The sequence below is a fragment of the Galeopterus variegatus genome, unplaced genomic scaffold (assembly GCF_000696425.1).
Source record: "Galeopterus variegatus unplaced genomic scaffold, G_variegatus-3.0.2 Scaffold7980, whole genome shotgun sequence".
Taxonomy (NCBI): Eukaryota; Metazoa; Chordata; class Mammalia; order Dermoptera; family Cynocephalidae; genus Galeopterus; species Galeopterus variegatus.
Window position 1 is genome coordinate 16264 of NW_007734091.1, and position 14256 is coordinate 30519.

General features: G+C 58.6%; 1 protein-coding gene across 1 annotated transcript; it reads right to left on the reverse strand.

Annotated features, from left to right (window-relative positions):
• Window positions 1–3082: 3082 nt before the first annotated feature.
• On the reverse strand, window positions 3083–4477 carry LOC103608062 (guanine nucleotide-binding protein G(z) subunit alpha-like; the record flags this gene model as incomplete). Its single annotated transcript, XM_008592508.1, has 1 exon — window positions 3083–4477. A coding segment is annotated over exon 1 (873 nt), but the record flags the coding sequence as incomplete, so codon positions are not given.
• Between the last annotated feature and the right edge of the window lie 9779 nt (window positions 4478–14256).

The window sequence follows — 14256 nt, forward strand, 5'->3', positions numbered from 1 at the left end:
GGGGGGGGGGGGGGGGGGGGGACTGTGGCTCCTTTGAGAGGCACGGGGGTTGGGGGGGAGACATCGCCAGCTTCCGTCAGAGAAGACAAGGCCTCGGGAGCTGGGGAAAGAAGGAGAGCTCTGGAGTAGCCATGTCCAGAACCTTGGCACTGGGCCCCAAGGTTCATTCGGCTTTTGCAAAAATTGGCATGGCCTGTTCTAGGCTGACTCGAGTTTGACAGGGCCTGGGGAGGATAGTTCAGAGCACTGCAGAAGGAAAAGGCAGAGGGTGGCAGCCCTGTGCTAGCTCCCGTGCTGGCACTAGCCCTGGCCCAGCTGGAGGGAGGGCAGGGGTAGGGAATAGGCAGGCTGTCCTCACCGCTGGCAGCACTGGGAGGCCGGCCCACCTCCGGGGCCAGCCCCAGCCAGCTAGAGGAATCATGGGAGGGTATTGTCTTTCCTCAGCAGCCTGTTTGTTTTCCATCCCCAGATATTACTGGTGGAGCATGAAAGGTCAGAACCATTTGGAATCCAGTGAATTTCTCAGCCTCGCTTGGGTTTCTCATCAAGAATTTCCTTTTCTGGTGAACAAGCACTTCCCCAAGCCTGCAGAGACCAGGGTGGTGGTGGGGTGCAGGCCTGGCTGCCACCACCAGTCCCTCCCTTTAGAAAATGCCTCACAGAGAGCCCCACGGCCAGACTAGTAGCTGCTGTCCCTGCTCAGGGCTGCCCACTGTGCCTCCCCACAGGGACAGGGCTGGGAGAAGGCTAGAGACTCAAGGCCCCATGGGAGCCCCACTCAGCCCATCGAGTGCCTGTTGCCAGGAGCTTGCTTGCATTAGACTTGATGGAGGGGTGTGAAGGCAGTGGGCTGGGGTCAGGGAAGGCCTCCCGAGGACATGTTGCTTTGGATGAGACCTCAAGGGCAGGGGGCAGGGAACAGGGTGGCCATGAGCTTAAGGCTGGACAGAGCAGTGCTGTGGGAGTGAAATGAGCTGACGATGGCCACAGGAGAGGGAGAGAAGAGAGGCAGCATGGCGGGGGCATGGGCTGGCCAGAGCCAGGAACACTGGGGCAGGAGAAGGCTGGGCCTTGGGCCTGTCTTTGAGGACACTTGGGCCACCTCCTTGTTGATAGGTTCAGAGAGTCAAAGCCTTCGATGAAGCACAGGACAAACTCGGCCTTCTGGGTCCTGGCACACCTCTGGGCACAGGCTTGGCAGGCACAGCCTGCCAAAGAATGGCTCTGGGAACCAACCTGGCGCCGAGGGAACACGCCATGCTCACCCTGGAGTTGATGGATAAGAAAGCCACCAGATCCGGGTGGGGAAGACCTTAAAGTGCCAGTGCTCGCCAGACACAGGGTGCAGCAGAAGTGAGCAGAAGCCCAGGGGGCTGACCACCTAAGCCCGGGTGACTGGCAGCTGCAGGGTGGCTGGCAGACCTGCCACGGCTACATCCCTGGGGCATCCCCTCATCTGCTGGGACATTCCCTCTGCCCAGAACCACACAACGGGGGCAGCCGGAGGAGTAAGGGAAACTAGAACCCTAAGGGACCACTCACAGAGCCAACGCTGGGAGCAGGTGAACTGCAGGTAGCCACAGGCTTGCCCCCTCTTCCTGTGGATGCAGCATCTGGGCCCATTGCCTCTCCTACTGGGGACACCATCAATACCTGGGCACAGCTCCAGGAAAGCCCCTAGATGCATGGAGAGGAGGGGAGGTAAGCCCTGCCTCCTGCTTCATGCCATCTGATGAAAGCCACAGACCTTTTCTCTGCCCAGACAGCACTCAGGCACCAGCACCATGGCCAACACCTTGAGCAATCCAGACTCCCTTGGGGGCCACAGGCCCGAAGTTAGAACCCTTGGCTGAACCCAAAGAATAAAGCTTGCCTTAACAAGACCAGGTGAAGGAGAGAGCCTGACTGGGCCCTCATCTCCCAGCATAGGGGAGTTCCATGTTCAAAGCACTCCCTACGAGTGTCATGACCCTCCCCTGAGCCCTGGGGCACCTACAGCCACACCTTCAGCTCCTCAGGAAACTCCCTTTGCCCGACTCCTTCTCCCCCAGGGTGAAAGGCTTCTCTCTTAAGGGCAGATTCGGGGTCTTCACTCAGGGCTCCTGCCTATCACAAAACCTCTGCTGAGTGGGACAGCCCCAGGGTGGGGCGGCCCTGGCCACGCCCATCCCTTGTCTGTCTACATGGCCTCTCCTGCTGCCACTCCTGGGCAGCCAAGGAGACCATAGGTGCCTCGTGTGCAGGGCTTACTGCCTCGGTTGGGCCTGTGCATGCTGCCCACCCTCTCCTTGACAAGGGCCTGGCACCCCCGCTCCCTCCAGTAACTCCCCCCCCACGCACAGTGGTTTTCAGCCTGGGCAGGGGGCTCAAAAGAATCCCAACACCTGCCTTATCCCACCCCCTCACCAAGCTCCCAACACCAGGATCCCAAGCCCAGGTCCTGGTACCCCTGGGATTAAACCTTCTGAATAGTTGTTAACCCCATCGACACAACTCTTGTGATCAAGATGGAGCTGTGGGGGTGGCTACCGTTCCCTGGACCTGCACAGTACCCAGCGCTGGGAGGAGCTTCATGGCTTTGCCAAACTACCACATGGGCCAACAATGGATGCCTGGCCGGATCCCATCCTCTCTTGTCCTGCAGCCTTCACACCCTGAGCCCTATAAGTCTGGAGTGTGGTCTGTTCCCCGTACTGAGGCGGGGGTGACCTGGGCACCTGGGGCCTTCAAGTGCCACAAGGGAAGTGCCATCTGTTGCTGGCTGAGGGCAGCCATAGCTGATGGTGCGTCTCTGCCTAGTGGGCCTCCATCTGTGCAGCCCAGGGGTGCGGCTTTCACTTGGGTGGTGTTGGAGCCCCAAGTGCCTATGAGGTCAGAGTGGGGCCCTCCCCAGGCTGGGGCAGCCATGAAGACCTGACCTGTGAGGGCCCAGCATGGCCCTGAACACCAGGGGCCTCTCCTTTGGGGCTGACATCCCAGCAGCAGGTGTGACACCGAGGTACTGTGGTGCCCATGACACGTGCCACACTCCACACTCTGCTCCCTGAGCACAGCTCAAGGGGCGGGCCTGCCCCCACCTCACCGGAGCCTCCTCAGGCATCACGCAGGTGGGCCAGGCTTGTGCCAGGCTCCCCTTCTGACTGCAGCCCCTCACCACCCCCAGGAGCCCACCTGCTTCCCAGGAGCTCACTAGAGTATGAACAAACAGAGGAAAATCCCAGGCTCCACTCACCGTCTGGTTATCCTCATAGAGCTTCAGGTCGTAGCCACTGAGCTCCACGCAGAAGATGATGGCTGTAACACCCTCAAAGCAATGGATCCACTTTTTGCGTTCTGACCTCTGCCCACCCACGTCCACCATCTTGAAGGTGAGCTCCTTGAAGGTGAACTTGTTTTCCACGATGCCCGTGGTCATGTCCCGGGAGCGCAGGATGTCCTCGACAGTGGGGATGTAGTCAGGTGCAGCAATGCGCTCCAGGTCATTCAGGTAGTAAGCCGCGTTGTCCTCCAGGTGGTACTCACTGGAGCGGCCGAAGCAGGCCTGCGCCCCGGGGTCAGCCCACAGCCGCCGCATGACACCCAGCAGCTCCGGAGTGATCTCGCCCTTACTCTCAGCGGGGCCAGTCAGCGCGAAGAGCTGCACTGCGTCGTAGGCGCGGTCGGGGTTGTGGAAGTCAATCTTGAGGGCGGCCAGGGCCCGGATGATGCGGGTCAGCGAGTCGATGGCGTTGTAGATGATGAGGGGCTTGTACTCCTTGCAGGCCTCCAGGTTGAAGCCGCCACTGTGGATGATCTTCATCTGCTTGACGATCGTGCTCTTGCCCGAGTTGCTGGTGCCCAGCAGGAGCAGTTTGATCTCACGGCGCTGCCGCTGGCTCTCGGAGCGCAGGTGGCGGTCGATTCTCCGGGACCGCCGCGCCGCCTCTTTCTCCTCTGAGCTTTGCCGACATCCCATGGTCCGGCAGCGGCAGGCCCAGACAGGAACACGGGACGGGGCGCCTCTCCCTCTCACCCGCTTTGCCTGGCCACTGAGCTAGAAAGCCGTAGCGGGGGACACTGAAACACAGGCCAGTGCGCCCTGCAGACAAGAACCCAGCTGCCCTCAAAGCACTCAGTGCCTGCAGGGGGGCGAGGCCGTGCCACCCTGCAGCCCCTGCCCCAGCATCTCTTCTCCAGCTGGCATGGTGCTCTGTGGAGCAGGGTGGTGGCCGCACCCTCTCCTCTAGTGACACTCCACCTCCCTTGTCAGCAGTGCGGCCTGATTTGCTGTAGTCATTCCCTGTCCTTGGCCGACCACGGTGGGAAGCCGTCTGCTTGCGTCTGCCTAGGCTGCTGCCCTCTGGTCGCTGGTTGCTGTGGCGATGCTGCTAAGCTTGGCTGGAGGGCCGGCCACTGGTGCCGCCTGCGCTCCCTGTGGCCCCCCTGCCTCAGGCTGCTCTTGCTCCCGGCCGTGCATCCGGCCCCTCACCTGCCAAACACAGAGAACAGCATGAGCCACCCAGTCTCCTCTTCCTGGCAGCCCCACCTCAGGCTGGATGGGGAAAGGAAGCCCTTCGGGACTATGGAAAGTGAAGCAGCTGAGGCTGGCTTCAGAAAACGGGCTGGGAAGAATCCGTCAAATCCCCTCTCCTCCATGGAGTGCTGCAGGGTTAGCGTCCAAACCACAGCCAAACAAGCACACCTGGCTGCTGCCTGGCCAGTCTGCCTGAGCCAGGTACAAGAGGGAGAGGAGGGCGGCGTGTGCGGGGCCACTGCCCACCAGCCCCAGACCTGGACTCGCCTCTGCCACCTACTGGACCCAGCTGACCTCATCCTCCTGAGCCTTGGTCTCTGTCTGGTTAGGATTCAATAAGGGGACACTGCTGTGATGCCCTGCAGGCCCTCTTGACCACGGGCACTGATGGAGCTCAGCCCCACTCTGTTTTACACTGGGGTCCTGGCCTTGGCCCTACCTTAAGGAGGCCCAGACCCGAAATAATTGGGCACCTCCCTGACTCCCACCATCTCCTGCAGGATCTGGGTCACCGCTGTTCTCAGGGAGGGACATGAACCCCTGCCTTCTCTTGAGGTCAGTCTGCCTGCTGGACCAGCCCTAGGAGTGAGCAGAAAGGCAGGGACTAAAGCAAAGTGGAGGCTGGGCCTTGTGGAGTGGGCAGGGATGGCGTCACTCCTGGTAGGGTGAGGCAGAGCAAGGCTTGGGCTGAGATAGGGGGCAGGGTTTGCACAAGATGCTGTGGTGAAGTCCTTCTTGGGAGGGCAGTGTTGCCAGGTGTGGGAGGTGGGAGAGGCCGGAGCAGCTCCCAAGGGCAGTGGTAATACGGAGTCCAGGGCAAGGAAGGGCAGTCCAGTGGCTTCCCAGTCCCAGGCTGAGTCTCTCACTGACTCTGAACGGGGCCTCAGCATCCACACTCCCCACCAGCCACCTGCTGGCCAGCAGTGAGAGGGGACACCCCTATGACCTGCCAGGAGTCTGGGCCAGGACTCTCCCCCATCAGGGGCAGCCTCAAGGCTCAGGCTTCTGCCCCTGACTGGGAGCCCAGGGTGGCACCTGCCCCCACCTGCCCACACACACTTGCCTTCCTTCCCCTGACCTTTGTCCCCGTCTGGTCACCCCCAGACAGCCTCCACCCATCCTGCCACAGCCAGTGTTCATCCCTCTAATGCCCCTATTGTCCCCACGGAAGGCCCCAGGTGGGAGGGCCCGAGGCAGACAGACCCCAACAGCCAAGCTTCTACCCTGTCACACTCATAGGAGTGCCTTGCATCGCAAACTGAACCTGCCCAAACAGGTCGGCTCTCCCCACCTGCTCTGCTCCGGCACCTCAGGAAATGGCACTCCATCTTCCCAGCTGTCACCCACACCGCTCCCTGCCTGGCCCTCACCCCTCACAGACCTTCCACCACTAGTCCCAGTGATCCTGCTCTGAAGCACACCCAGGTTAGCCTGTTCTCTCCCCGGGCTGAGGTTCTGCCTCTCCCAGTGGCTGTGGCTTTCCATGCTCTCCCCGCTCCCTGGGTCCACCTGCCTCGGAAAGTCGGGGTTCCTGAAGCATCTCTGATGCCGCCTCTCTTCCTTGGTCAAACCTCCACGATTCCCTATTGCTCTCAGGGTGATAAGTCTCATCCTTTGGGCGGCCTGGCCCTGCTTGCCTCTCCCCTGCTGTGTGGCCTTGGCATCTTACTCCACATCTCAGACCTGTCCCTCACTGGTCACAGGTATCTGTGAGGAGTAAAGCATCTAGCACAGAGCCTGGTAGTCAGCAAGTGCCAGCCAGTGGCAGTCACTACCCACTGTCCCCGTCACTGTGTGTCCCCTTTTCTACCTTCTCAGATGGTTCCACCCTTTGCCTTGTCCTCTCCTTGCTGCTGCCTACACAGCAGCCCTCAGCTAATGTGTGACCTACGTGACCTCGTGTGCTGACACCACCTCCTCCTCAGACCAGGAGTGCCAGGTGAGCAGGGCCTGTCCCGGCCTTGCCCCCCATCAGGAACAGAGCAGTGCCGGGCATACAGCAGGTACTCAGTAAACATTGGTGGGCGGAAGGAAGGAATCAGACTTGGAGAGGGCAAGGAACTTTCCCTCTTCTCTGCAGTCCCACCTGCCAGCAGCCATGGATGAGGGGAGCACCAGGGAACGCCCTAGAAATGTCTCTGCTGAGACACGAGTGATTAAATGGTCATTCAGCTCAGGCCCCATGGAAGTTGAAAATTATGCCTGAGAGTGGAAGCCCTGAGACAACCCCCCACCTCAGCAGAGTGGGTGCTAGCAGAGAATCTGCTTAAAGATGACACATACGTGATACATGAAGTACACATGTACACATACACACGTGTGTGCACACACACACAACACACATGCAGGCAGGGGTCAGGGAGGTTATTCTCCAAGGAGCAATGAGTTCTGGGTTGTGGAATCACAGGGGCTTTTTTTCTTCTTTGCACTTCACCATACTTTCTATATTTCCTTCAATGAGCTTTTCACAGATAAAAGGTTTGTGTCATGGCATTCACAAGGCTGCCTCTCATCCCCCCAGGGTTTGCTTCTCTCTACCATGGACAGTCAGCATGTGGGAGGTGGGGACCCTGTGGCTACTCCCTCGTCCCTGCTGATGACCCAATAGCCCCTTGGGTGTACAAAGCGTCTACAGCCCAGGATGTCTCCCTTCACCCCAGCAGCTGCCTGGGCCCTCCCTCCTGAAGGCAGTGTCCGACCCGACCCGGCTGGGGATGGCCCCTGTCGTCGTCACTTTTTTCTTAATTTAGTGATTTAAAATCAGGCCCCAGCTGACTGATTCTCCTTCAGCTGGTCAGCGTCAGGGACGAAGATCGCCCAGAAAAGGTTCCTCCCAAATGAGCCTCCCAAGCTGTTTGCTGCCACCTGAGTAAAACAGGCTCCCAGCTGTGGAGACCTCATCTTGGAACAGGGTCTAGTCCAGGCAGGTGACACGGGAACCCCAGAGCTGCCCTGAACAGAGACGTGGCCACTTCCTGGCAATGCAGCATAAGATCACCTCTGCCTCAGGTCCCTCTCAACCCCCAGACCCTTCACCCCCATAACACGGGCCTCGGGAGCTTGCTGAGCCCAGTACATGCTGTTCTCCACAGGGCTTGCTTCAAACCCCGGGCCACTTCCTGGGCCACTCTGCATCTGTGGCATTTCTCGCCTGGCTTTTGTAGTGGACTTCTGCCTGCTCTCTGTAGTTCACCTCACGAAAGGCTGCCTCCCCCGCCAGCGCCGCTGGGGCACTCTCTCCTCTCTCCAGCAGCCCATGCGTCTCTGCACTGCACCCTCCCTTTCTCCGGTCTCTCCTGTGAGGCTCGGATTTCCTTAAAAGTGGGGAGGCCGTGTGGTACAGGAGAAAGAGGCAGGCCTGTGCCCAATCCTGGCTTCACCCCACCAGTAGAGGGTGGCTCTGTGAGCCTGGCAGGTTCCTGTGGGCAGTGTACTTCCCCCTAACCCCAGCTCCCTCTGTCACCCACACGGTCCACCGTGGGGACTAGACGTGCCCTGCCCTGGTGGACCTCAGCCTGGCGCCAAGTCTAAAGGAGGGTGAACCACGTCCACCCAGCTTTCATCTCGCAAGGCAGGCAGAGAAGCTGCTCTGTCCAAGGATATGTGATTTGTACTTTGGGAAGCACGTGCTACACAACCTCAAGGCTGAGAGGCTGGGCTTCAGGGAATTGGGAGAGCCGGTGGGGGGAGTGGCTGGGAGCCTGGGGCCTGAACTCCTGTTGTCTGAAAGCTCTGAGCTGAAGGCTGACCACTGGTCCTTGATCAGTGCACACTGGCAACCACAGGGCAGTGCAAGAGCAAAGGGGAAATGGTGGTCAGGTGATGACGTGAGCACTGGGGCCAAGTCTGTAGTCTGCATGGGGCAGCAACTGACCAACAGTAACACTGAAGGTGAGTCCCCTGCCCACAGCACCCTCTTCTTTCAGGTCGCCAGAACCAAATGAGCTGAAGGCCCCACCCAGAATTCTCACTGCAGCTCTGCAGGCTTAGCCAGGTTCTGGGGCTGGGCACAGACACAGGGGTCCTGTGAACAAGGAGCCTGGCCATGGTCCAAAGGAGACCTCAGGACAGTCCCACTTGCTCTGAGGATTGGCTTCTTTGCTTTCTCTTAGTTTAATCTGGGCTTTACTGGACCTTGAAGGGCTTTACTGGACCTTGAAGGACTCCCCAAGTCCCAGAATGAAACCTGATGACAGCTGACCCAGAGGCAAAGGCCAAGAGTTGGACGACCACATTGTTGCCTGGCTCAGAAACTGCTCACGGGTCCCCAGGATCCAATACCCAGGACCCCTCACCACAGTGCTGCTAGGAATGACTGGAAATAAAGGAGGAATGGGTAAGGGAAAGAGCCTACCAGGCAGAGGAGGAGCATGTGCAAAGGTCCTGTGTTGGTGTTGGTGGTGGTGGTGGTGGTGGTGTGTGTGTGTGTGTGTGTGTGTGTGTAGAAGGTGGGAGAGACGAACCATGGTGACTATGGAACTGAAAGAAGGTCAAAGTAGCTAGACACAGAGAGAGGAGGAGAGGACAAGGTGAAAAGAAGGGGCAAGGAGGACCAGGAGAGGTCTAACTGGGGCCTTGCTCTTCATTGCAGAAAACTCGGAAGCTACTGAAGGGTTTTAAGCCATGTGTGCAGGTGGATGTTAGTGACAGTGTGTGGTTGCCTGTGCGCAGGTCTGTGTATAGGTGTTTGTGCGCACATGCAGGTCCATGCCCATGTCTACACGTGGTTGTGCGTGTGCAGACCCATCCGAATGTGTATACACACAGCTGCATGTGTACCAAGGCACGCACATATCATGTGGAGAGGAGGGACCAGGTGTAGGGTGGAGGCAGGTTGAGGCGAGTGGCTCACTGTTATCCCACACTTGCTTACAGAGCTGTGGCTTTGTGCCTGGACTTGGTGGTGGTGGTTGGGGGGAGGGGGCAGGGAGAACTACTGAATAAGGCAGACCTGGTCCCTGCATCTGCTCAGGTGGGGAGGGCAGGAGTCAGACCATAGATAGTGAATAATATTGAGTGACCGAGTTTGGAAACAGAACTAGATGAGCAGGGTTGGGAGTGGGGGTGCAGGCCTGCAAATGTGGGCAGGGCTGGCTTCCTGACAGGTGAGAGACCAGCATGAACAAGTGGTGAAGGAAGCCCACAAGTAGGCATATGGGTATCAGGGAATTGCTGGTGCAAAGGCCCTGAGGTGGGGACCTGGCCAGTCTATAGGACAGGAAGGAGAGTGAGGGTGGGAGGTCACTGTTAAGGTGAGTTGGGATCCAGCTAGGGTTTGGGCAAGGAATGCTGTGACCTGCCCTAAGTGTGACCAGCATCACTCTGGCTGCTCGGCTGAGGCTTGACCAGGGAATTGGGGGGTCTTCTTCACGCAGATGTACAGGGAGAGGGCAACAATGTGGGTGAGGGCTGAGGAGAGGTGGATGCAGCAGGGGCTCTGAGAGACACCTGGGCTATACAAAGGACAGTGCCTGATGATGGAGTGGCGGTTGGGTGGGGGCACGAGGTGTTCAGGGCACCCCAAGCTCTGGCCAGCAGGCTGGGAGCAGGGGTGGCTTTTGGAGCATGGCCACTGGGAGGAAGCAGCAGGTGTGGGGGAGCTGTCAGCTGTCCTTGTAGTGCAGGCCCATGCTGTGCCTATGGCAGGGACTCAGTACAGATGTGTGGACTGTATCAGTGAAGCAACAGCCAGCCCCCACAACCCCGCCCCCAGCAGGTATGTCGCGTTTGAGGCATGCAGAGCTTGACAGATTCACCAGGGAGTCGCTTATGGCTTGGTGGGACATAGGGTCAGGCACCAGGTCCGACAATATAGGCAGCCAGTGGCCAAGGGGCCCGTGCAGGCTGGGCTCAGGCCAATCTGCAGATGCCCGGCCTTCTCCCTAGCAGTCCTGGGAGACTAGCTTCTCTTGGCCGATAACTCTTGACAAGCTTCCACTCTGACTTGCCTACCCAAAGGTTGCCAGGGTGCAATATTCAATCCCACTCAGGGATCCTTCGGCTGGAAGCTGCTCACTTCCTGTGATCTCAGGCAAGGCCCTTCAGCACAGGCGCAAACTATCTCTAACAAGACCCTCCTCCCCCACCTCCTGGTCCCCTGGCCCTGGTCCCCACTGTCTGCCTGGCAAGCCTGGCCTTCCCCTAAACATGGCCCTCTCAAGGCTGTTCACATAATAGGTGTTGGGTGACAGTCCTGAGACAGGGTGGGCACAAGATCATGAAAGGACAGTGCTGCCACCTCTCTTAGGGCCTTTGCATCCTGGACACCCTCTACGCCAGGAGCCAGTGTTCTCCCCAGGCGCGATCTCTGGAGGCTTGACTGTGCTGGGCACAGAGCCTGGGCCATGCAACACCCATGTCCACGGTAGCCTGGACTCACCAGGGCAGAGTCGAGCTGTGGCCCACCAGCTCAGCCTGCCACCCAGACCCCTAACCTCTCCCCCAAATGCTTTGCCCAGGGTCTCCTCCACACCAGCCAATGGAGTTATCTCCTCAGGCGGGAGAAGGCAACTCACAGCCAAGGTCACTGAAGGTGTCGCTGCCCAAGCCAGGCTAAGCCAGGGGAACTTTCGGGTGAGAAGACTTATCGGCTTACAGGCTGGGCTCCCTCATCACCATGCCCCACTTCCCCTCACTCTCCAGACCCCTAGCTGCCTGCCTTCAGAAAAGCCTGCCCCACACCGAGCCTGGGCTGCCAGAAAAGGTGAGCCGGGATGAGCTGATGGTTCAACATGCAGACCCTTCCCCAGGAAGGTAGCTTAGGCTTGTTGGGGAGATGGAACTGAACCAGACTGTGAATGAATGGAGAGGTATGGTCATGTCTGACGCCCAAGCAAAGACCACTCAGATGGCCAGCCCTGCTGGAGACAGGTGGGATAGGACTCCAAGAGGTGGCAGGCAGCTCAGGCCACAGGGCGAGCAAGGCAGAGAGAGGCCGCAACCCCACTGTGCTCTCAGTCCTCTCCCAGATACACCACCTCTGAATCCTCAAGACTCCCTGCCTTACCACACCCCCCAGCCTGAGGCTCCAGCCTGAATGTGCCCATTCCCAGCATGGGGATCAGCAGTTCTGTAGTCCCAGGCCTGGAGGTGGCAGCAGGAGTCACGGCACCCATCACAGACCAACAAGCCCTTTCCACCCCACAAGAGTTGCCCTCAGGGCTGTCTGCGCCTACCTGCCCCTCGCCCTGCCCTGGAGTCCCCCATGGAGGAAAAGCAGCTCAGAGCACCCGAGTGGGGCTATGACTCAGCACTGTCCCCCCTGCACCCGCCCTGGTTTGCTCAGACGCCTTCCGCACTGGCAGTGGCAGCCCGTCCCCCTGCCAGCTCCAGCTTGGCACCCAGTGGCCGCTCTGTAGTGACCTGGGAGGGGTTGGAGGGAGGAGGCTGGCCCAGTGGCAGATCTTTGCGCTCACCAGTGTCTGTGACTGCAAGCTGTTCCTCACACAAGGATGCTGGCCAGTGTGGGGAAGGCCCCAGCCCCACAGCCAGCCCACGTGTCAGAGTCTGCAGGGAAGGGCAGGAGAAAATCCCTTTGGGGTACCCTGAACCAACACCTGGGCACACAGGCGGCTCCCACACAGCTCTGCGCTGGCCTTGGGTCACCCAACATGCTGGTCAGGAGGTACTTTCCAGGCCTGTGCTCAGCCATGGTATTTCTATCTTCTTTCAAAGAGTGGGTCCTCTCCCTGCCCCCTGGGACCGCCCTCCCTGCCTTAGCTCCTGCTGTGGCTCTATTTTAAACACTGAAGATCCAGAAAAGCCTGTGCCTGTGGCCACCACTGATGATCAGTTTTCCTCCCCTCTTAATAAGGGAACATTTTCCACTGCCCTTTTACATCTGGCTTATTGGAGTCGAGTTCTCTGCTTCCATTTGACATACTGCCCGTTCCTTTCCTGTCCGAGTATCACATCCCTTCATTAGCTCTTCTCAGAGCCCAGCCTGGACCTGCAGGGGCCTTCTCAGCAGCAGTGGCTCCACTGAGGTCTCTGAGGAGCCAGGCGTCCTTTGCGCTGCCCGGTTCTGTCCGTTCTAACTTCCCTCCCCTACTACCCAAGCCTCTACCCAGTGTGAAGGGTCCCACGACTGTACATTTCTCCTTTCCAGCTGGAGCCCTATGGTGGTCTCCTCCTGCACTCATCACCCTAATCGTCTGGTTACAGGCCATGGTCCCAGCAGACTCTTCATGGAGCCATTTCCACACGTTTTTGGATGATCAGGGGCAACTGCAGGCTGCGCCCTGGGGAAGGTCTGTCCCAGGGAAGCTGGGCATGGTGGGGCCGGGAGAGGGCTTTGCATCCTGGCCATGGCTTGGCTGTGCTTTCTTGGCTGCTGGGGCCACTAGGAGGAGGCAAAGGTGCACAGGGAGCCTGGGTCCAGAGGCCCACGGCTTGAAGACACTCAGGGACAGCTGCACCTCCATCCTGCTGTGTCTGCCCCCGCTGCTGGGCCCTGCTGTGCTTGCATGACGTGTTATCTCATGGAAGAGGAGACCTGGGAGGTGGCCACAACCTTATACACGTAGAAACCAAGGTTTAAAGAGAAGAGGTGACTTCCTCAGCGTCACCCAACTGGGAGTCCACAGAGCTCAGCTTCCACCAAGCCCACCGACTCCCGAGCAGCGCCAGACCACAGCTTAACCTGGGCCATGGCTGCGTATCACCTGCTGTTTTTACTCAACTTTTTCTTTGAGTTGACTTGCCTTTTTAACTTAAATAAATGTACTTTTAAAAGAACTTTATATTCCTACTTTAAATGGAAAGCCAGAATCACTCACCATAGATAGAAGTAATCTAAAATATGAAACAGCATGAAGGAACTGCTTTTGCTGCTAGTCAGGGACCAGAGCCTGCAGAAGGGGCCAGGTGAGGCCACTCACTGTTTGCTAAACAACAGGGATTAGCACCTGCTGGAGGGTGTGAGAGCCATGCTGGCACCAAACTGGGATTTTCTCCTTGAAGGAAAAGGGTTGAGAGGGAAACAAAAAAGGATTACCTTCCTCACGGGAAGGGTGAGTGCTGCTTACAGTTATGGCCTCAGGCCACCTTGTATGGTCTGGTGGCCATGCAGCCCTTTGCTCTGTCCCCACTGCCTCCTGGGGATGCAGAGGGGAACACAGGGAGCCTAGGCCAGAGGCCCTCTGTGCTGGGACACCCTGGGGTAGGGGATCCCAGGCTTTGGTGTCAATGCTGCACCCCTCGTCTAAAGGCCAGAGGCCATCTCTCATCTCAGGAAAGTGAGTCACCCCTTCCCTGGCTCAGCCCCACTTGCCTATTCAGCAGAGCGTTTCTCCTGCTCCTCCTACATAACCCAGCACAGGTGCCCAGACCTGAGGCCCTCCACCCTCAGATCTGTACAGGCAATTGATCGCTCACTCAACCCACTATGATCAATACTGTGCCCTCTCGGAATCAAGCCCTGGTGTGTGTGGCCATGCTTGGGCATGGGAGAAACAGTGGCGAACAAGCTGAGTCTGTGCGTCAAAGAGTTCATATTCCAGCTGGGGAGACTGTGAACACGTAAGGCAGCCATGCCATTTCTGATAAGGAGCAGCACTCAGCTGCTCTCTAAGGGAGAAGAGGACTCAGCGAAAGATGTAAAATAGCAGCAGTGAGAAGAAACCGCTGAGGACACCAAGAAGCCCGGGTAATTCCCAGAGCGGACCCTGCAGATAGAGTGGATGGACGTTCTGTATGGTTCCTACATTCCCAGCCACAGCCCGGGGGAACCTTATCCCCTCCTC